The 22,669-nt window shown below is 41.9% G+C and overlaps 1 protein-coding gene across 1 annotated transcript in view; it reads left to right on the top strand.

Annotated features, from left to right (window-relative positions):
• Positions 1 to 22,669, top strand: part of Tmc2 (transmembrane channel like 2) — a 69,888-nt gene that overhangs the window by 26,296 nt on the left and 20,923 nt on the right. Inside the window, exons 8-16 of the mRNA XM_026409751.2 lie at positions 1,349 to 1,447; positions 3,360 to 3,502; positions 5,469 to 5,616; positions 7,380 to 7,568; positions 13,873 to 14,052; positions 15,802 to 15,951; positions 16,754 to 16,882; positions 20,280 to 20,347; positions 21,110 to 21,349. Coding sequence (XP_026265536.2) covers positions 1,349 to 1,447; positions 3,360 to 3,502; positions 5,469 to 5,616; positions 7,380 to 7,568; positions 13,873 to 14,052; positions 15,802 to 15,951; positions 16,754 to 16,882; positions 20,280 to 20,347; positions 21,110 to 21,349 — 1,346 coding nt within the window. The remainder of the gene's footprint in view (positions 1 to 1,348; positions 1,448 to 3,359; positions 3,503 to 5,468; positions 5,617 to 7,379; positions 7,569 to 13,872; positions 14,053 to 15,801; positions 15,952 to 16,753; positions 16,883 to 20,279; positions 20,348 to 21,109; positions 21,350 to 22,669) is intronic.

Here is a 22,669-nt window from a genome sequence, read left to right as displayed (position 1 = left end):
CTAACATGCAGTTTAAAATAGAATTCAACATTTTGACACTTGCAACAGCAATAAGTCTATAAAATAACTAGTGAAAATGTATCAAATAAGAAGATTCCTAAATACACTATCAAGTATTACTGGACAAAAGTAAGATAACAAATGAAAGGATACATTCTTAGAAGGATACAACTCGATATCATAAAAGAGTCAATCCATCTTTTTTTTTTTCATACTAGGGATTGAATTCAGGGGCACTCAGCCACAACCATATCCCCAGTCCTTTTTATTTATTTATTTTTTTTAGAGACAGGGTCTTGCTAAGTTGCTTAGAACCTTGCTAAATTGCTAATGCTGGGTTTGAACTCACGATCCTCCTGCCTCAGCCTCCCGAGCTCCTGGGATTACAGGTGTGGAGCACTGCACCCAGCCAAAAGTCCATCCATTTTAAATCAATATGTAAATGTAATTTCATTCTGATTTCTTTAAAAAATACTTAAAGATGTGAATAGGGCATATGGATAAGGATACTAAGAAGTATGTACACACAAAGAACTAGATGTACTCCACAACAGGGAATTCATAAATTAAGTTTTTGGTACATGCACAACATTAGATTTTTTTTCAATTTTTTATTTATAGATGGACACAATATCTTTATTTTGTTTATTTATTTTTAAGTGGTGCTAAGGAACGAACCCAGTGCTTCACATGTATGAGGCAAGTGCTCTGCCATTGGGCCACATCCCCAGCCCAACATTACCCCAAATTCACTTTATTTGGGGAAATAGCTTATGACAGAGGGAATTGATCATAAAAGAATATTAAGCTCAATAACCAGGCTAAAATGTATAGAGAACTCAGAAGTAATTAAAAGGAAATATGTGATTATCTAGCATATTGAATAGAGTTGGTAGAAGGTGATGCATAATATTTAAAATGTTCTTCTATACTTTCCCACTTTTTCTATGAGTGTGTGTTAGTTTTAAAATCAGGAAAGTACAGCGCCAGGTGAGATGGCACACACCTGTAATCCCAGCAGCTTGGGAGGCTGAGGCAGGAGGATTGTAAATTCAAAGCCAGCCTCAGCAAAAGCGAGGCCTTAAGCAACTTAATGAGACCCTGTTTCTAAATAAAAAATAAGAAAAGGGCTGGGGATGTAGCTCAGTGGTTAAGCGCTCCTGGATTCTGTCCCTGGTACCAAAAACAAAAACTTTTAAGTCAGGAAAGTGATTGATGTTATTTAAAGATTGGTGCTATTTAATGAGTGTCTCCTGCTCTGAGAGGGAAGTTTTTAATCCAGCCTACACTTGTCTCTGTGTGTTCGTATTTTCTCCATTTACACCATGTCACTCTGTCCCTACCACAGGTGCTGATGGGCATGCCCTATGGAAGTATTCCCAGAAAGACTGTGCCTCGGGCTGAGGAAGAGAAAGCCATGGACTTTTCTGTCCTTTGGGATTTTGAGGTACTGTGGCCAACGTGCACTTCCATTTTGTGATTGTAAGGTGAAAGGTCACAGGAATGGTGTAAAACATTGCATTTAATTATTGAAAAGTGTGCATGTTCATCAGATAGGAAGCCAGCATCATGCAAAATGCTTTTCTCATCCCTCTCACATCTGCTTTGACTACTGCCTTCATTTTCCTAGGTCTGCCACTGAAACAGTCTCCCTCTCCCCCTTGCACAGTGTGGCTCCTAAATCTCCATTTCCTCTGCACCAGAGTGAACTTTCTAAACTGCAGATCTGACCTCAGATAGTCATTGCCAAAATGGAATTAGATCATTGTTCCTCATAGGGTTTACAAGGGAACTGTTCACAACCTGGCTGTTCCCTAGCTGGTCCTGGGTTTGTCTAATACCTCCCAACTCAGTGCCCCACCACTACCAAGTTTCGAGGAAGTCCCTGAATGCATGCCACACCATGCTCTGGCTCATGGTCCTCTGGCTCATATCCTCTGCCTGAAACATTCTTCCCGCCTTTTTTTCTTTTGGTACCAGGGATTGAACTCAGAGGCACTCAACCACTGAGCCTCATTCCCCAGCCCTATTTTGTATTTTATTTAGAGACAGGGTCTCACTGAGTTGCTTAGCACTTGCTGTTGCTGAGGCTGGCTTTGAACTCACGATCCTCCTGCTTCAACCTCCTGAGCCACTGGGTTTACAGGCGTGCGCCACCACACCAGGCTCTCCCTGCCTTTTTGAGTCCCCACTTTTCCATGCCTTAGCCTGCAGCTCCAAGGGGTGGGTTCCGAAGGCTGGCCACGGCCATGCTGACACCCACAACAGGTCATTGCTGCTGCCGCCCTTTACTCTCAAAGTCAGGTTGAATCCCTTCAGAAATGTGTGAAAGTGGGTTAGAGTAATTTTCCAAGTGATTTGGAACAAGGATACCCAACTATACTGCTACTGGGGATTTCCCTTATTCTTTATGTCATCAAGGATCCCAGTTGAGATATTCTATCTGCCAAAAACAAACTGAATATATTTCACAAAGATTGCTTGCTTTATATTTAGCAAAGACATAAAAAGAGGCTAAAAATCTGAGTTTATATTATAGCTAAATCATTACACCCAAAATTGTACTATTACACCAACAGCCCCAAGTCAAAACTCCCAAGTCAAAAATAAAACAAAACAACATTTGAAATTCAGTTCATCTGTGGGCTTTATCATGTGTAGTTTTCTTTAGAAGCTGTTAAATATTGAGAAAGCTCACAAACACCCATCTACTTTTAGAGCATTAAGACTCCAGGAAGGCTGGGGGCAGTGGCAAACGCTTGTAATTCCAGCAGCTCAGGAGGCAGAGGCAGGAGGATCACAAGTTCAAAGCCAGCCTCAGCAACTTAGTGAGGCCCTAAGCAACTTGGTGAGACTCTATCTCCACAAATTTTTAAAAAATAATAAAAAGGACTGGGAATGTGGCTCTGTGGTTAAGTACCCCTGGGTTCAATCCCCGGTACCAAAAACCAAAACCAAACCAACCAACCAACCAAATAAACAAAAAACCCCAAACCCCAGGAATAGGGAAAAATAACCCTGAGCTGTGCGTGCCTGTGGGTGCAGGGGTGGGCCACACACTTATGCATGCCCCTTGTCCCTGATTGATCCTGAATGTGGACAATGCTCTCCTCTCCTTGTCTCTATTCACTCTGTATCATGGGGAGAAAAAGGGAATGAAGAAGGGAAAGAGGAGAACACCTGGGTGGACCCTGGAGCCACGGGGGGAGGTGGAAGGAAGAACAAGAGCTTCCAGAACTCTTCTTTAACCCTTCGACCCCAGTGAAAACTGAGACCGAAGTCCCTGGTAGAATGGAAGTATCTGACAGCTGTCTTCTCTGAGCTTGCAAACCCACAGCATCGGCCTTGCTGTCCCGCAGGGTTACATCAAGTATTCTGCTCTCTTCTACGGCTACTACAACAACCAGAGGACCATTGGGTGGCTGAGGTACAGGCTGCCCATGGCTTACTTTATGGTGGGGATCAGCGTGTTTGGCTACAGCCTGATGATTGTCATTAGATCGTAAGTATGATCGTCTCACGGACAGATTTTTACTTCTCTTCACACAAAAACTCACTCCCTGAGTCTCTTTATGCCTACTCACTTTCTTACGGAGAAAACAAGGAAACACATACACAAAACATAGGCAAATTATAACATGTGGTATAAAAGACATAAACCAGGTAATATGGGGAGTTCTGGGATATGGGATAGAAACTCCTTTAGATAAGGCATAGAACTGCCAGCCATGCTGAAAGTCTGAGGTGCAAAGTTTTAGACAAAGGAAATGGCCCTTGAAAATGCCCAGAGGCAGCAAATAATCTAGCATGTTCCGAGATTGCCAAAAGATCAGTATGGCTTGAGAGGAAGCTGTCATCTGGTAAGGTGATGCCTGAGGTTTGCAAGGCTTGTTTCTGCTTTCCTCCAGAACTCAGCTTCTTCAGAAAAGCTGAATATGTAAAGATATAACCAATAAACCAATAAACAAATGCAGTTGTGATTCACCATGGCAACCTGTCTGGCCCCGGCTCTACCTCTCTGTAGTCAGAAATGGTTTTTTTTTTTTTTTTCCCCCCTTTGGTACAGGAGATTAAACTCAGGGGCACTCAACCACTGAGCCACATCCCCAGCCCTATTTTATATTTTATTTAGAGACAGGGTCTCGCTGAGTTGCTTAGCACCTCACTTTTTCTAAGACTGGCTCTAAACTTGCCATCCTCCTGCCTCAGCCTCCCCAGCCGCTGGGATTATGGGTGTGTGCCACCATGCCTGGCAAGAGATGGCTTTTTAATATGTCTGCCTTTTAATTCATATTCTCTGAGGAAAACATTTTCCCTGTCCTGCGAATTGCTTTCTTGGTAGTTGGGGACCCATTAGCCATGCTGGGGGTGTGGGGTGGGAGGCACAGTCTCCTACACAGACCTGACCACCAGGGCCCACATCCCCCTCAGCAGAGCCACAAGGGGTGGTTTCTCCCAGGAGAATGGGGAGCTGTGTCTGAGGGACAGGAGAAGTACTGCAGAGCCTGGTGAGAACTCCTGAGGGTCACGGGGGAGCCTGGCTTGGCTTCCTATTGCATCATCTCAGGGGAAAGTGCTTCTGCTCACAGGCCCTGCCCAGCACTTGACAGTGACCACTGGGTGACATGCGGCCACCTGCCTCTATCACACAAAAGGGACAAAACAAGGAGACCAACTCAGTTTTATTCTTAGCTTTCATGCTATAACTTTTTGACTGTTTCTATCCCAGAAAAGTATAGAGATATGGAATGTCTCTGTGATGAACCCAAAAGTTAACTCCTGTGGCAGGTCAAATCCCAAAAGCCAACACGTGTGAGATAGAATTAGGAAGAAGCACAAAGCCCCCCTACTATCCAGTAGAGCCCCTGCTTGGAATTCTGTGATTCCCACAGGGCTGAACTCCAGGGAGCACAGAGAGGCTAAAAAAGGGCTGAACCATGTGGCCCACAAGGAAGGTCTAAGCTACTTTCAGCCAAGCTTGCTTAAGGAAAAAATGTATTACCTTATAGCCATACCAACTTCCTCAGGAGTCACTGGGTTTCCTATCAGGCAAAAAGGTATATGCTCTATCAGAGAAAATAGATGATTTACAGAGTGTCTTTCTCTTTGAGGATAAAGTCCCCATAAAGGGGAATTTTTTTCTTAGATTGCATTTGCAGGCAAGTCAAGCCAGAGGAAATCAAGCACAAGGGTAGAATACATAGTCAGATATCCTGCATCCTGCAGGCTGCCTGTTACCCGATTGACTCCACATGTGCTTATAGGGGACTCTGAATTTGAGGAGGAGAAGGCGTCCTGGCTGTCATTAAAGCTGCCTGGGTTCAAGTCCCTGCCTAGCTTGTTTCCTCTTTGGGTGTCTGTTACCTGTTTGTTTGCTACATGTGCCAAGATTGACTCAGGCCAAGGTCCCCTTGGGGTAACAGAGCAGAAACAGGGCAGGCATAAGAACAGTGATGTGCACCCCACAGGATGGCCACCAATACCCAGGGGAGCACAATCGACGGGGAGAGTGACAATTTCACATTCAGCTTCAAGATGTTCACCAGCTGGGACTACCTGATTGGGAATTCAGAAACAGCGGATAACAAATATGCCTCCATCACCACCAGCTTCAAGGTAATTACCCCAGGGCAGTTACTACTTCCTAGAAACCTCCCGGTCCTTCAGTCTTAAAAGACTTGTTCCATCTAGGACATTGGAAATAAGATCCCACAAAAAATCCATGGCAAGAGCTGTACCTGTAGCATAAGCCCAGCTTGTAGGATGGCTGGGGCAGGTACCCACCACCTTTCTCACATGGTAGAAAATCATGGATGCTGGGATCTGGTCCTGCCTGTTTCCATGGGAAACTGCTTTCTGCTGGAGAAAATGGAAGTATTCATTGGGGCAACACTTGTCAACATTTTTCTGCTTGCTATAGTCACTTAAGGAACTGCTCCCACCTCCAAGATTCTGATGCAATTAGCCTAGGAGGGGGTCCTGGTATTCATTTTGTTTTGTTTTGTTGCTACCAAGGGTTGAACCCAGGAGTACTTAACCAAGCCACATCCCAGCCCTCCCCACAATCCACCCACCCTCCATTCATGTTTTACTCTAAAATAGGTTCTCGCTAAATTGCATAGGGCCTTGCCAAGTTGCTGAGGCTGGCTTTGAACTCATGTACTCCTGCCACAGCCTCTAGAGCCGCTGGGATTATAGTCATGTGCCACTGTGTATGGGCTTGGCATTCATTTTTTTGAAAAATATCTCTGCAAGTCATTAGAACACCCAGGAAGAGTTGAGAACACTGGTTTAAGGATGTGGGAATCAAGGAATCAACCCTATGTTTCTTACAGTCCACACAAAATGATCTCACTAGTTTGTTCACAGAACAGATTTGGGTTGGGCTACAGAATGATGGTTCATATAAAGTGACAAACCAGACACTGATAATTGGTAGGAAGTCTCCTACAAAGGAGGCTTTGGTGTCTGGGAGAAACTCATTTTCCCTTCTAGGTTTATCACTTACTAGTTGTGTCTTCATAGAGAGTTACTGTTACATGACACAAGGTTAGTAAACAAATATCAATTGTATTTTTAAATACTAACAGAGGACAATTAGAAGATATTTGGTGTGGAGGTTACCAGGGACTGAACCCAGGGGCACTTAACCAATGAGACACATCCCCAGCCCTTTTTATTTTTTTATTTTGAGACAGGGTCTTGCTAAGTGGCTTAGGGCCTCACTGAGTTACTGAGGCTGACTTGGGTTTGTAATCCTCTGTCTCCAGTCTCCTGAATCACTGAGATTACAGGCATGTACCATCATGCCCCACTAGTAAATATTTTTAAAGATTCTATTTGCATTAGTATCCAAAACTTAAAATACCGAAGAATAAATTTACCTCAACGCACAACACACAATTCACCAAAAAGGTACAAAACTATTGAAGAAATTAAGAAACCCTAAAAAAATTGGAGAAGCATACCATATTCATGGATAAAAACTAGAGTGGAAAACTATGACTTGGGAGCCATATCCAACCTGCTGTATACTTTTGAAAAAAAATTCTTTTGTTGAGACATATCCATGCCCATTTATTTGCACATTGTCTGTGGTTGCTTTCATGCTATAATGGCATAGATGAGTAGCTGCCTAGTAGCCTAGTAGCTGCCTCAGCCTCCCCAGCTACTAGGATTATAGGCATGTGCCCCCACACCTGGCTAAAATATGTTTTCATAAGGAAAATAACTAATTCTACTTAGGACACAGGGGATTACATCATTCCCCTGTATTATTTATATTTATTTTTGGAAATACAAAAATTGGTTTTCTCAGGAACTCAACAACCATGGTTCCTGGCCTGACCTTATTCATATCTCATTTTCATACAACTAAGGAATCAATAGTGGATGAACAAGAGAGTAACAAAGAAGAAAATATCCATTTGACAAGATTTCTTCGTGTCCTGGCCAACTTCCTCATCATCTGCTGTTTGTGTGGAAGTGGGTACCTCATTTACTTTGTGGTGAAACGATCCCAGGAATTCTCCAAAATGCAGAATGTCAGCTGGTATGAAAGGAATGAGGTAAGAAGGACATTACTAATGAAGTGAATATTGAAGGCAAATACTTGAATCACTGGTTCCTGCATTCTTCAGCAGAATTACTAGAAGTCTGGATTATAGAACTTGTTTTAAGAAGTGGAATTATATCACTTTCCAGAAGTATCACAGACATCTTAAGCAAAGAATCACCTGCTTTTAGGCTTTGGGAACTGACCTCTGTAACTAGATAAAGGTGGATTCTAATTATCATGTCAATCAACTGGATAGCCAGTTGTACTAACACCAATTATGAAAAAGACGATCCTTTGCTCACAGCTCTACAGTGCTACACTTCATAAATCAAGTGTGTATTAACATATGAATGTGATTCTGGGCTCTTTTCTATACTGAGAACATACTGACATACTATACTGAGTTTATAATTTGCCTTGATATCTAAGGCAAATGAGTAGAGTGAGTTCTATAATCTAGTAAAATTAATGGACTTTAAAGAATAAAAATAAAATCCTCTGAGTGTATAGACAAAGGGAGGAAGTAGAGTGAGTTCTCTCATGGAGAGTCACAATAAAAGACATTAAGGTTTTATTGGGTTTATATGGAATTCATAAATCTCTTTTGAGAATTTGACATCTGTGGTAGTTTGAAAAAGCTACAGTGTCTTTCTACCCCTGTGCCCATAGTCCTTCACAATGTTAAACCTTAATTACCTACTTAAAAGACCTGTCTCCAAACATTATCACACTGGGGGTTAGAGCTTCAACATATGAACTGGGGGAGTGGAGACAGTTCAGGCCAGAGAGGCTGAAGAGACAAGGTTTCTGCACTGGGACTTATCAAGAGCTAGGGGGGAAGGGAGAACCTTGTAGGCTACCCTCACCAAACTGATCTGCATCTCCCTGGTAACCCTTTATTATTACAATGGTTGTTCTTAAATAGATCCTCAGGAAACATTCATGCAGACAGCATTTCCTGAGTTCTGCACATTCATAATTGTCTGAGCTCTTTTTACTTAAAAGCCAATTTTGTTGGATATGAAATTCATGGATCACATTTTCTTGAATGTCTTAAATGTGTAATTCCATATTCTTATGGCAAAAAGCACTTCTGTAAAAAAGAATTCTGATAATATTCTAATTTTCTTTCCTTTATATTACTTCCTCCCCTTATCTATACACCCAGAGGATTTTATTTTTATTCTTTAAAGTCCATTAATTTTACTAGATTATATCTTTGTGTTATTTATTCTGAATTGATAGTGTTTTCTTTTCAAATTAAAAATAGGTGAGATCACTTTTTGACCCAGCTATCCCACTCTTTGGTAGAACTAAAATCACCATACTATATTGATACTTATCAATATAGTATGTCTATAGCAGCACAATTCCATAGCCAAGTTATGGAACCAACCTAGGTGTCCATCAACAGATGAATGGAAGGCAATATGTATATATACACAATGAAATTGTACTCAGCCATAAATGAGGATGAAATTTTGGCATTTGCTGGTAAATGGATGGAACCGAAGAGAATCATACTAAGTGAAATAAGAAAGACAAGGGTCAAATGTTTTCTCTCATATGCAGAAGCTAGAGAGAAAAAACAGGAATAAAAAGAGAATATCATGAAAATAGAAGAAACACCAATAGACTACAGGGAGGGAATCAAGAGGGAGGGAGGTATGCTATTGATGAATGTTATTGATCAAATTATGAGCATGTATGAGTATGTCACAATAAACCCCACTATTATATATAATAATAATAATGCACCAGTAAAAACCATAAAAATTTTTGAGTGATCATATCTTGTTTTCAGTTTAAGGAACAAGTAATTGAACTATGGTTTTAAAAATTTGTTCTGTCCTCTTGTTTGGATTTTCTTCGAGAACTCCTTTTGTGTTTATTTGGGATTTTCTTTGTCTATCTCCAATATATATCATTTTCTCTCAAGTTCTTTTAAATTCTTTATTTTTTTTAATTTTAAAAATTCTTCTTATTTTCATATTTTGATTCCATGTCATTATTATTATATGTATTTATTGTTATTTTTAGTTATATTCTTCACTTTTAACATGACCTTTCCCTTCATTTCCAATTCTTTGTTAATTCTTGTTTTTTTTTCTGATTTTTATTTATGTTATTATTTCATGACCTGTATCTCTTCTTACCATCTTTCAGCTTGTTTTTAAATGCTAGAGTATAATTTAAACTGTTTTGAACAAATAACTTTTTGGTGCACTTTCATGCCTAATGGTGTGTTAACTTCTCTTTTTTTCTTACCACTTTGCATGGCCTTTGACCTCAAAATATTTTTCTACTGTTTGTTTTTATATAAAATTAGTTTCCCTGAGCTATTAATGAGACATGGTTCATGATAACTTTTCTAGCTTAACAGAGTTTCCTCTCCCATGTTTGTGTGGATTGAATTCCAGACTCTATCCCCATTTTTTTTTTTTTTTGTCTCTGCCCTCCCTTTTCTTTCTCCCTATTTTTCCCTGCCTGTTGTATTTCAGTTCCATACCCAGAAGGCTCTCCTTAATGTTGGGCTCTGTCCTGTAGGGGAGTTTGGTTAATTGCAAGAGTTCAAGTGGCCTTTTTCCAAATTATCCAAAGTTGACCTTGCCCTCATCCCTCATTGGATTGAGCTGGGTTGGTTCCTCATGGCTTCAATTTCTGTTCTCAGATTTTTCCACCCTGGTTTCAAGGAGTGCCTATTGGCTCTTCTAACATCCTCCCATCCCAACCTTTTGGCCACCCCTTTGCTGCTCCTGGCTTCCTCTCATGCCGACACCAGCATCCCATCAGATTCTGTGGCTATTAGCTGTTCATTCACACCTACTTGTGCCTCAGGATTCATGGCAACACTCTGTCACCTACTTTTGTTGCTTCTGGGTTTTTGATTGTTATTATCTGCCTTGTCCTCTTTCATATAGGAATTCAGGGAGATTAAAAGGTCATGTTGTGGCTATCATTATTTTCCCATAACTCCAAGTGATCATTTTTAATATGAAAATATATATATTTCTATTAAAACTGTCATTGATTATCAGGAAAAATGTCCTAAATGGCTTTCTCTGACTTACTTCCCCAGCCACCCCTGATCACCCCGCTTCACTAAGCAGCAACTGCACTGGTGTTCCTTTTGTTCTACCCAAACACCTCTTCCTCACACTCTCATTTCACTTGAATAATTTCAGGTTCGAGCTTATGTTATGCATTGTATACTTTATGTACATGCCCTTTGGAACATTTTTTTATTTTTGTAATAATTAACTAGTCACATAATTATTTACATCTGCCTCAAGCCCTTTTGGGATAGTGTGACTTTTTTATCCTTTGTTGTATATTCAGGTTAAGCAATGTGATTCCGGCATAGTACATGCGCAGTAAACGAGAGACGGAAGAAGGACAAAGGAGAAAACTTTTGATAGAATACTCACAATGGGCCTGACACTATACGTATATCATTTTATTTTTGCCTTATGGCATATTGGCAGGATAGCTATTATTATTCCTGGTTTTTGCATGAAATATCTGAGGTTCAGAAAGGTTAAGACACACAGCCTGTTAATAAAGGAATCAGGATTTGGACCTAGAGTCTGTTGGACCCCAAGTCTTTCTATGATAGCTCATTCCTGAGTGTATAAACTTACTTCAAATCCACCATGAATCATGTAACCAGATATCAATCTGAGCATTCCTGACAGTGGATTGGGGGTTGCAAGCTATGTCTGACCAGAAAGGATTTAGGAGATGGGAAAGGCAAGAACTCTGGAGGCCCTTCTGTAGGAAGAGAGAGAGAGAGCTAAGGATCAGAATCACAGGGGGGTAATATCCCTTCTATGAAGCTGTCACTGGATCACTTAGCCATGACAAAGTCTGCCTTGAAGGGAATTGCAGTTTCCTTGGGAAGGAGGCCTGACAAGAATAAACCAAAGCACAAAGAACAGCGGGCAGGATTGATGTGATCCAGTGAGATAGCTTGCGTGACACTTGTGTCCTAAGTGGAAATATCTGTGAGAGCAGAAGAGGTGGGGGTGGATCTTGTGCAAAGGCAGGAATTTGGCTGAGCATTAGGGGAACATGTACAGAGGGCAGTGGTGCAGTGAGGGCTCTCCAGGGGAGAAGAATTGTGGGAGCAGGTATGAGGGTGGAGGGGATGAGAAGCCAAGCCACTGGTCAGCGCGAACGCAGAGGGGAAGAGTAAGGAACATTCCAGAAGAGTTAACCAACCTGCATTTTGTTAACTGTTCTTGGATGAACTGTTCCCACTGTGTAAAGAGTTTTAGTTGCAAAAAGAATGTCCCACTGGGCTCAGATCTAGTTATACTAGTCAGGATCCTCCCTAAATTAGAGCCAAAATTGAGTATTTACCAGCCTCTGGGGTGGCAGATTTACATACATCATCTCATGATTCTCACAAGAACTGCCATCATCATTTTATGCTTGAAGAAACAAGGTAAGTTTTGTAACTTTTGCTAAGTTATGAAGCCAGCAAATAATAAACAACTGGGGCTGGAACCAGAAGGCTGACTCCAAATGCCACATTAACTGTACTCTTGGCCTCCACGTCAGTTCTCTTATGTGATCTGAGTTTCCTGTCTTTGATGCTCTTGAGATGAGGGCCCCATGGTGACGCCTGCCCAACCCCCAAACCTGTGCAGAACATCAGGCACCACCCGGCAGAACTCATTTGCTCCTTCATGAAGCAAGTATCCTTTGGTGTGATGATCTCAGTTCCTTTGTATAGACACCCAAAAGTGAGCTACTCGACTCATGACAGCCAAGAAGCAGAGAGAGAGGGAGAGAGGGGGAGAGAGAGAAAGAGAGACAGAGAGAGAAAGAGAGACAGAGACAGAGAATGAAAAGAAGGGATCAGGAAAAAGAAATACCCTTAATTGTTGTTTTAGTCAGTTTTTTTTTTCTTCTGCTTTGACTAAAAGACCTGATAAGCACAATTTTAGGGGAGGAAAAGTTTATTTAGAGGCTCACGGTTTCACAGGTCTCAGTCCATAGAAGGCCAGCTCCATTACTTGGGGCTCAAGGTGAGGCAGAACATCATGGCAGAAGGGTGTGGTGGAGGGAAGTGGCTCACATGATGATCAGGAAGCAGAGAGAGACTCCACTTGCCAGATATAAAATGTATACCCCAAAGGCACGACCCCCTCAATGCCCACCTCCTCCAGCCACATCCTTCCTGCTTCAGTCGTCACTCAGTTACTCCCATCAGGGAATTAATTCACTGATTGAGTTAAGGCTATCATAACCCAATCATTTGTCTTCTAAACCTTCTTGCACTGTCTCACACACAAGCTTTTGGGGACACTTCACATCCAAACCATAACAATGGCACACACTAGTGGGGTTCATGGGAGTATTTCAACACATGCGTACGGCATGCACTGGTCCAACCCAGCCCACCTTTATCAGTCCTCCCAACCCCTCCCCTTCCCAAATGCTGGTAATTACTAGTCGACATTTAGGTTGGTGTTTTTTAGTTTCCACATATGACAGAAAACATTGGTACTTATCTTTCTGGGTCCAGTTTATTTCACTTAATGTTTTTCAGTTCCATTCATTTTCCTGGAAATGACAGAATTTCATTCTTCTTCAAGCTGAGAGGGTGTGTGTGTGTGTGTGTGTGTGATTTTCTTTATCCATTCATTCACTGATGGGCATCTAGGGTGATTCCATATTTTAGCTATTATGAAGTGTAACAGTAACTGCTGGGTATGCAGGCATCTCTTGGGTGTGCTGATTTCATCTGTTTGGATATATACCCAAAAGTGGGATTACTGGATCATATGGTAGATCTTCTTTTAGTTTGGGAGGAAACTTACATATTGTTTCCATAATGACTGTATTCATTTACATTCTCACCAACAATTTATGAGTGTCTTTCTTTCCACATTCTCACCACCATTTTTTTTTTTAATAGCAGACATTCTAAATGGGGTGAGAGGATATCTCATTGCAGTTTTGACTTGAATTTATCTGATGGCTAATAATACTGGTTTGGTTTTGATTAACTTGTATTAATTGTACCTATTAGTGGGGTTCAGTGGGATAGTTTCTCCTTCAAGAAATCTTGTTTTTTATTGATAAACAGTGACAATCATTACAGCAACCAACTAAGGGTCAGTTATGATGTGCAGGCATATGCTGACGGCTCAGGGTCAGACAGAAATTCATAGATACACCAGGAAATCCCCAGGTGCAGAGGGGGTACAGCAGGGAGATGGGAAGGCCATGGAGGGGCAAGTATGGTGGCCAAGAAAGTCATGTTGATGACACTGTAACCCAGACTCACTCTCCCGATTTCTCAGGTAGAGATTGTGATGTCCTTGCTTGGGATGTTTTGTCCCCCTCTGTTTGAAACCATCGCTGCCCTGGAGAATTACCACCCACGCATTGGACTGAAGTGGCAGCTGGGACGCATCTTTGCCCTCTTCCTGGGGAACCTCTACACATTTCTCTTGGCCCTGATGGATGACGTCCACCTCAAGGTAAACGAACTCCCCCAATATCAGGAATCCACCACATTTCCTTTTTTAATACAGCAATTTCATGATGCATAATTTATATTAGTTAAATGTTGGAAGTTTAAAAACAGAAAATGAAGAAAAAATGTCTACCCAGGCTATGACTCAAGGACTGTGATTATTAACATTTTACTACTGTCATTTTCATAATACCTTTAGTGTTTTATCTGTATCCCTTCCCATGTTGCTTTAGAGCTTCCACAGTGATCCATAGCCAAGTCACTGTCTGTTGCAATGATATGGCATGGTTAACTGAACCGCTCATCCATGCTTACCAGTGTGTGAGGCCCTGGGGCACGGCAGAGAGCAAGAAGCAGTCCTGTTCTAAGTGCATTCATGTTCTGGGCCAGGAGACAGCTCATCCATTACAGCGTGCTAGGGGATGTACTTCAAAGCCAGAGAAACATGACAGTGCACACAGAGGAGGGCTCCATCCAGCCATCTGTACATTCATTCTTTTTTAAAAAATATTTTTAGTTGAGGATGGATACAATACCTTTATTTTGTTTAATTAGTTTTGTATGGTGATGGGGATTGAACCCAGGGTCTCATGCATGCAAGGCAAGTACTCTACCACTGAGCTACAACCCCAGCCCACATTCATTCTTTTATTATTATTATTTTTTAGTTGTAGATGGACACAATATCTTTACTTTTACTTGTTTATTTTTATGTGGTGCCGAGGATCCAACCCAGGCCTCAACCATGGGAAGCAAGCACTCTACCACTGAGCTACCACCCCAGCTCCCATTTATTTATTTATTTATTTTGGAGAATAATTTACTCACAGTTTATTCTGGGCATATGAGGTAATAGCGACAGAGAAATGGACAATAAAAACAGGGCTCCCCTCAGAAAGTACAGTCTTGTAATAATAACAGATGAAGGGACAATTACAGAACAGAGTGATATAAGCTGTGGAAAACTTTCTCTGGGTCCCAAGAAGCATCTCCATCAGCCAAATCGTAGCAAACATTGGGTAAAACAGAGGAGGAGCCAGTGCCAACAGGGAACTGCAGGACGGCTAAACGATGAGTAGAGAGAAAGAAGTAAAAAAAAAATAGAGTGGGAGCCGAGAGAGGGCCACGTGGTAAATGGTACCCCTTTTACCTTCTTCCACCTGAGGCTAATGGTAAACTGCTGAAAGGTTCTAAGCATGGTAATGACCGGCTCTGGCCCTTATCTGTCCCTCTACCCTCATCTCTGGGTTCCTTCCCGGCCCAGAAGGCTGCCCCTCCCTCCTGAACCTCACCTTGTCTCCACGGGCGCAATGCTCTCTTGCCTCTCTCTGAATTAGTTAGTCCCTGATGACACTGTCTCCAGGAAGTCTTCTGTGTCTCTTCATTGTCCTCTGTCATTTACTAGACTGTAAACTTTCAGAGGGAAGACCTGTCTGTCTTGGTCATTCCTGTCATCACTATCTTGTATGCCAAGAATAGACCCTGAATAAATTATTCTCAAAAAAGAATGAATGGATTCATGAATAGATGGATGGATAGATGGATGCGAACTTAGAGGAGAAGACCTGAGGACTTCAGCCAATTGCTCCCTTTCCTGGGTAGATTGAAGGGCTGGGGAGAGAATTTTTGCAAAGGCCCTCGGGGATTAGTTGGCAAGGGTTGTGGCATCTGCTGGCTTTATGTGTGATTCCTGCAGAAACAGTTGGACCATCCCTGGCTCCTTCCAGTCCCATATCTCCATCTTCTGTTCTAGCTTTCTAATGAAGAGATAATAAAGAACATCACTCACTGGACTCTGTTTAACTACTACAACTCCTCGGGTTGGAACGACAGTGTCCCCCGGCCACCCCTGCACCCTGCAGATGTGCCCCGGGGTTCTTGCTGGGAGACAGCTGTGGGCATTGTGAGTAGTTATGCTCTCTGAAAAGGCAACTATTCTCAATTCTTTGTTGTTCCTTCCTTGATGTTTCCATTTGAGGAAAAACCCTGAAAACACATCCACTGTCCATCCAGCAGGAGTTCCTTAATCATTTGGAGGGTAGACCTCTGCACCCCAAGAACTCCAAATCTACTTGCTATCTTAAACATTGTGTTGGGGTGGATCCTTTCAATTTTTCAAAAAAAAAAAAAAAAACTAAATGACGTATACCCAACAAAAGTAGAGAAAGCTTAGTTCTTTTTCTTTTGATTCCTCTTCATTTTATTTTCTCCAAAAACCAACAACAACAACAAAAAAAAAAAATAGTAGGAAATGGAAAAAAAAATTCAGCTCCTTTTCCTGATGATTGATGGGCATGTTTAGTCCTAGTGGGGATAGCTGGCATCTCAGAGCAGACAGGGAAACAAGTCAGGAGCCTTCAGGTTTTACTGATGATAATTATGGCGCACGAGGTATTGTCCATGTACCAGGCAATATGCACACAGTCAGCAAGCCTTCCTGCAAGAGTGTTATCATGATCAAGTTCAAGGGGTTTCAAGATTATTCCAAAGTCATACAACTGATCATTTATAGAGCTGGGACTAAAATTAAGCCATCTCCAGAGCATGAGGTCCTTTCTCTGCACCACCTTTCTACCATGAAGAATCAGAAGACCACAGAGGTGGATTCTGATGGGTAGGGGTGAGTTTGTATGGCTACGGTTGATTGGGAGGGGAGGGCAAGGTCAAACCCTGACCACTCCCTTTTTCTGTGTTCCTTCTTGCAGGAATTCATGAGGCTGACAGTGTCTGACATGCTGGTAACATACATCACCATCCTGCTGGGGGACTTCCTACGGGCTTGTTTTGTCCGGTTTATGAATTACTGCTGGTGCTGGGATCTGGAGGCTGGATTTGTAGGTTACTATTTTATAGACACTCCACATAAAGGTGCTTCAACCATTGTCCTCTTTGGCACTTACAGCCAGATACATTCTTGTGCATTTCATTTCTTTCTTTGCTTAATCTAAGTGTCTTCTCTGTGAAGTCTCTGCTCTGTGAAATGGTGTAGTATTTGATCTTTTTTAAAAATTATTTTTTTGTAGTTGTGGATAGATAGAACCCCTTTATTTTGTCTATTTTTATAGACAAAAATGCTGAGGATCGAACCCAGCACTTCACGCAAGCTAGGCAAGTGCCCTGCCGCTGAGCTACAGCCCCAGCCCCTGTATCTATCTCTCTCTCTCTCTCTCTCTCTCTCTCTCTCTCTCTCGTAATTTCTTTTTAGTTGTAGTTGGATACAATACCTTTATTTTACGTATTTATTTTTCTGGTGCTGAGGATCAAACCCAGCGCCTCGCATATGCTACACAAGCATTCTATGAGCCACAACCCCAGCCCCACGATCTGTGTCTCTTTTAAGGGTCCTTTTTGCCTTCATAGAAGCAACTCTGCTCTTTCCCAACGTGATCTTATCCAGGAAAGGGAGGCATTCTGCCTTGGGAAAAGGTGGGCCTTACACTTCAGTGCTGAGCAGATGATTGGTTAAGAAATACCTGCACCATGAGTTTTTCATACCAGCATGTGAGGATGGTTATGACACCACTAGGCAATAAATTTTCAGCTTCATTATAAAAACAAATGGGGGGTGGGGAGGAAGGAAGGAAGGAAGGAAGGAAGGAAGGAAGGAAGGAAGGAAGGAAGGAAGGAAGGGAGGGAAGAAATGCCCACAGAGCATCAACTCTTAGGGAGACTGAAATCCTAGGATGGATATGAATGTTTTACAAAATCCTAGAACACATCAAAAACTCAATAACCATCTGGATTATGCTTTGAGAAACCTCTTGTGACTCATTCCTTCCACCTAGGATTCTCCTCTACCCCACTTACCTGGCAAACTGCTCATTCTAAACATGTGCCATCTCCTCTCCACAGTGACCTTCTCTGGTCTGGCAGAACCTCTGGCCTGCTCACTTTTCCTGTGCATGTCTCTTCCACACCTCATTAGCCCACCCATTACTCACTGGTGTTGGGAGCAGGGCTCTCCCTTAATTGAGCTCTGTGAGAGTCTCCATATCCTGATTACCTATGTAACCTTCATCCTGGTTTGCAGCAGGGTGCCTAGTAGGGGTAAGGGTGCAGATTTCTATCATATTTTTTAAAATATTTACTTTTTAGGTGTAGATGAACACAACCCAATGCCTTTATTTTTATGTGGTGCTGAGGACCGAACCTGGGTCCTTCCAGTGCTAGGTGAGCGCTCTACCGCTGAGCCATAATACCAGTCCATCTATCATATTTTTTTTTATTTTAGTCCACTGCTGGTTTAATTTATTTATCATTGTTTTTGGTACCAGGAATTGAACCACTGAACCACATCCCTAGTCCTTTTAAAATTTTTTTATTTTGAGACAGGTTCTCTCCAAGTTGTTTAGAGCCTCAGCTATTTGCTGAGGCTGGATTTGAACTTGTGATCCTCCTGCCTCAGCCTCCTGAGCTGCTGGGATTACGGGTGTGCACCATGGCGCCTGGCTTTCCCACCAGTTTTTTTAATTTGTTTGTTTTAAAATCTTTATTATTTTATTTTTTATGTTAATGATGGGTTTGTTGAGAGGTTAGTTTCATTGTTTCTTTTTTTAGTTTATTTTAATTTGTTATATATTCCCCACCAGTTTTAAACAAGCTTATTCAACTCCCCCCTCAGTGGTAAGGAAAATTTCACAATCTTGTCTGAGAACAGCATGAAAAGACTTCACCCTCCAAGAAGATGATCTCTTTGATAGGAAGATAAAATATTGCCCAGATGTCTTCATATTAATTTAAAAATTCAATAAGACCCCAAGTTATACTCAAGTTTCTTCAACAAAATAAATATGTGGGAATATCTAGGAAAAAATTTTTGGAATGCAGAATAAAAGGAACTGGACCTACCATTATATTAAAACATAGTATGAAGCTATACTAACTAAAACTGGGTATCAGGGAATAGACTTACTTATTGATGAAACAGAATAGAAAGTCCAGAAAAATATACTCTCTGTGGGGCTTTTGTTGAGGTTAAGAGAGTCTTTCAAATCAGTGGGATAAAGAAGGATTATATAAAATTGAACTAGGGGTGGGCAGAGGACTATATCTCTTACTCATTTTACCTAGATAAAATAATTGAAGTGAATAAAAGTTTTAAACATCAAAAAAATGAAGTTGTAGATTTCTAAAAGAAAGCATATATTCACTTATAATCTTGGGGGTACAGAAGATTTTCCGAAGCAGGGCACAAAGCCCAGTAGATTAGTTTAAAAATATTTTAAAATATTGAAATTTAAATTCTGAAGATTTAACCCTCAGGTATTTGGGTTATGAATCTTTCCTCTTCTGATCCATGTTTTCCTGGACTTTCTTATCTCTTTTCTAACTTCTCATTCTTTCTTTTCTCATTCTTGTCCTTTTAATTTTCGTTTCTGGAAGACAAATTGGGACATGGGTAAAAGTATGCTTCCTGAGGACTCCTGGCTCCTAAGTGCTCAATAACTTCTGGGTCTTCCAAATACTAGAAAAATCACCAGAATTCTGGAAATCAGTCAACCTGAAAACCTCATTAGTCCAAGCTTTTTGTTCCTACAAACTTCTTTCAGCCTGGAAGAAAATGAGGAGAAAGGAGAGTTAGAAGAACATTTTTTCTTTTTCTTTTTTTTTTTTTTTTTTTTGGTTTTTGATTGTTTTATTTTATTTTATTTTATTTTGAGAGAGAGAGAGAGAGAGAATTTTAATATTTATTTTTTAGTTCTCGGTGGACACAACATCTTTGTCTGTATGTGGTGCTGAGGATCGAACCCGGGCTGCACGCATGCCAGGCGAGCGCGCTACCGCTTGAGCCACATCCCCAGCCCTTTTGATTGTTTTAAAGCCGTCTTTTTATTTGAATCCCCAATTAATTATTTGTATCTCATTACTGGTAACATTTACATTTGATTACAACATCAAGGTAAATTTCTGGTTAAAGCTTTGATAAAATGTTCTTTCAGGGGCTACAATCCTTCCAAGAACACAGTGTCAGCCTAAAAGGCAGAAACTATCATATTTTTAATTGAAAAAAAATGTTTCAGCTTAGAGAAACTTCAAAAATATTTTTTTAAAGTTTGAAACATGTTAATGAAACAGAGTCCTAAACCTAAGTTTCTTCTCCTGTTACCAAAGCTGGTTCTGTGAGATGGAGTGACTTCGGTTTCATCAGTTGGCTGATAATAGCATCTGGCTGATACCATCTAACATCTAACATGTTTCTCTCTCTCTCTCTCTCTCTCTCTCTCTCTCTAGCCGTCATATGCTGAGTTTGATATTAGTGGAAATGTACTGGGTTTGATCTTCAACCAGGGAATGATCTGGTAAGTTATTCATTTCATCTGAGGATCACCTAATTTGGGAAGCCAAAAAAAAAAAAAAAACACTAGAATCCCAGGCTTTGTCACACAGCTAACTTGGGGGAAGATGGACAAGTCATCTTAGCTCTCTGAGCTTCCTTCTTTCACATGAAAAATAGAGGATAGGACGGGATGGGAACAAGGATAGGTTTCTGGCTCATCCAAGTGCTACTATGAAAGCACAGATGGAGAGAAAGAGGAGAGAGGGAGAGAGAAAAGGAAGGGATAAAGGAGAAAGAAAAGAGGAAAGGAAGGAGGAGAAAAAGGGAAGGAGAAGGAAGAAGGATAGGAGGGAGGAGGTGAATGAAATAAGAACTTTCCTCTGGAAAGAAAGTGAGAGGAGGCTACATAACTTCAGCCAAAGGCTTTTGGAGGTGCTAAGGGCTCCCTGCAAACCATTGTCCTACAGCAATGCCGTTAATGGAGACCTTGGTGACAGGATGCTTGGTGGAGAGGCAGTGGTCCAGTTCTGATCAGAGCCCAAGCCAGCAATGCTCAGAGTGTCTTCCCTTTCCTGTGGACAGCGTGGCTATGGCTTGGTGATAAATGCCCTCATTAAATGGGAAGCCCCTGCCACTGGGACCACCATATTGGATGGGACAGTTGTAACCTGCAGGGAAACAGCTTGTCCTCATGCCCCTAACCCTTCCATCCCATTTCCTCTATCAGCCTTTCAGACCTTTCCTGCTACCAGGCCAACCAGGTGTCTGGTTTTTGCCCTTCCAGGATGGGCTCCTTCTATGCACCGGGACTGGTGGGCATTAATGTCCTGCGGCTGCTGACCTCCATGTACTTCCAGTGCTGGGCAGTGATGAGCAGCAATGTCCCCCATGAACGTGTGTTCAAAGCCTCCCGATCCAACAACTTCTACATGGGCCTGCTGCTTCTGGTGCTCTTCCTCAGCCTCCTGCCCGTGGCCTACACCATCATGTCCCTCCCACCCTCCTTTGACTGCGGCCCATTCAGGTGCAGCTCCCCTCCCCAGGCAAGGTCTGGCTCAGCATTCAGGTTCTGGTTTCAGGTCCATTTGCAAAAGGCCATGGAGCTTTGGGCAAATCATCAGGGCTTTTCCCTAGAGTTTTCCATAAAGATAGACATGTTCTATGTCTGTGCTATCCAATATGGTAGCCACCAGCCACCCATGATTGTTGAGTGCTTGAAATGAGGAACTGGGAAGCCAAATTTCTAATTTTATTTCATTGTAATTAATTTTAATTTAAATAAACACATGTGGCTAATGACTACTATATGGATGGGACCGTGGCAACCTTTTAACACTGAATAATCTACCACCTGGGATTACTCTACCATAAGAAAAGTAATGGGGCATATTCAGAAGATGAAATGACTATAAATGTGTAAGTGCCATCCAGATGCGAAGCAGTGGCAATTGATCTTGATTGAGACTCTTGACTGGGCACCCCCAGTCTGAAGAGCACTGGCCAGCACTGTGGGTTCGGGTATGAGTCAAACTAGTTTAGGAGACTGAATATTGTGTTAAAAGATCCATAGTTGTAGAAGGAGGTAGATAGAGAAATAGTGTGCATCTACTGCTGTGTTTCCAACTGTGTGACCCTCTGAAAACAAAGGGCTCTCTCTACTCTGTAAAAAGGGGCTCTGGGATTAAAGCAGTTTGGAACACTTTGCCCCTTCTGTCTGCCACCTTCTCACTTAGAAATGCTCAATGTGCACTCCTCAGGAATTATGCCATATGATAACATAGTAGCTATTGCTCCCACTTAATGAACAGTCACCCCAAGCTGAAAGCAGGGTGATACAGGTGAGTGGGGCCCTGCACTACATTGATGCAACCCTGACAGAAAGTATCTCCTCAAATTGTGCATCCTGGGGCCTCACACACCTCACTCCGGTGTCAGCCCTGACTACCAACTTATTAAAAAAAAACACACGTTGAGAAAGGCCAATCTGGGACTTCTCTGTTTATAAGGGACTCACTTAGATAAGGGCCTATGGTTGGGGGAGCCCAGAAAAGGTGTTTGCAGGAATGTTCTAGCAGAGCGTGATCTGGTCAAACAGGGGTTCACAAGAAGGAAGGTGTGTCCGTCTAGAACAGAAGGCACACACTGAACTAGAGAAGGCTGTGATGCCAGGCTGAAGGAAGAGCCACCTTCCCCACCACCTCAGTTGACCTCTTCCTGAGCAAGAGTAGGAGGGCTGGGCCTGGACATGAATACTAGGGATTCACAGGCTGCCCACCTGTGCCAGTGAGTAGTCCTGTGCTATCCCTGTCCCACACCACCTGGGCCCCTTTTGCCTCATCTGCTG

Source organism: Urocitellus parryii, chromosome 6 (genome assembly GCF_045843805.1).
Source record: "Urocitellus parryii isolate mUroPar1 chromosome 6, mUroPar1.hap1, whole genome shotgun sequence".
Lineage (NCBI taxonomy): Eukaryota > Metazoa > Chordata > Mammalia > Rodentia > Sciuridae > Urocitellus > Urocitellus parryii.
This window is presented reverse-complemented; position numbering and strand designations above follow the sequence as displayed.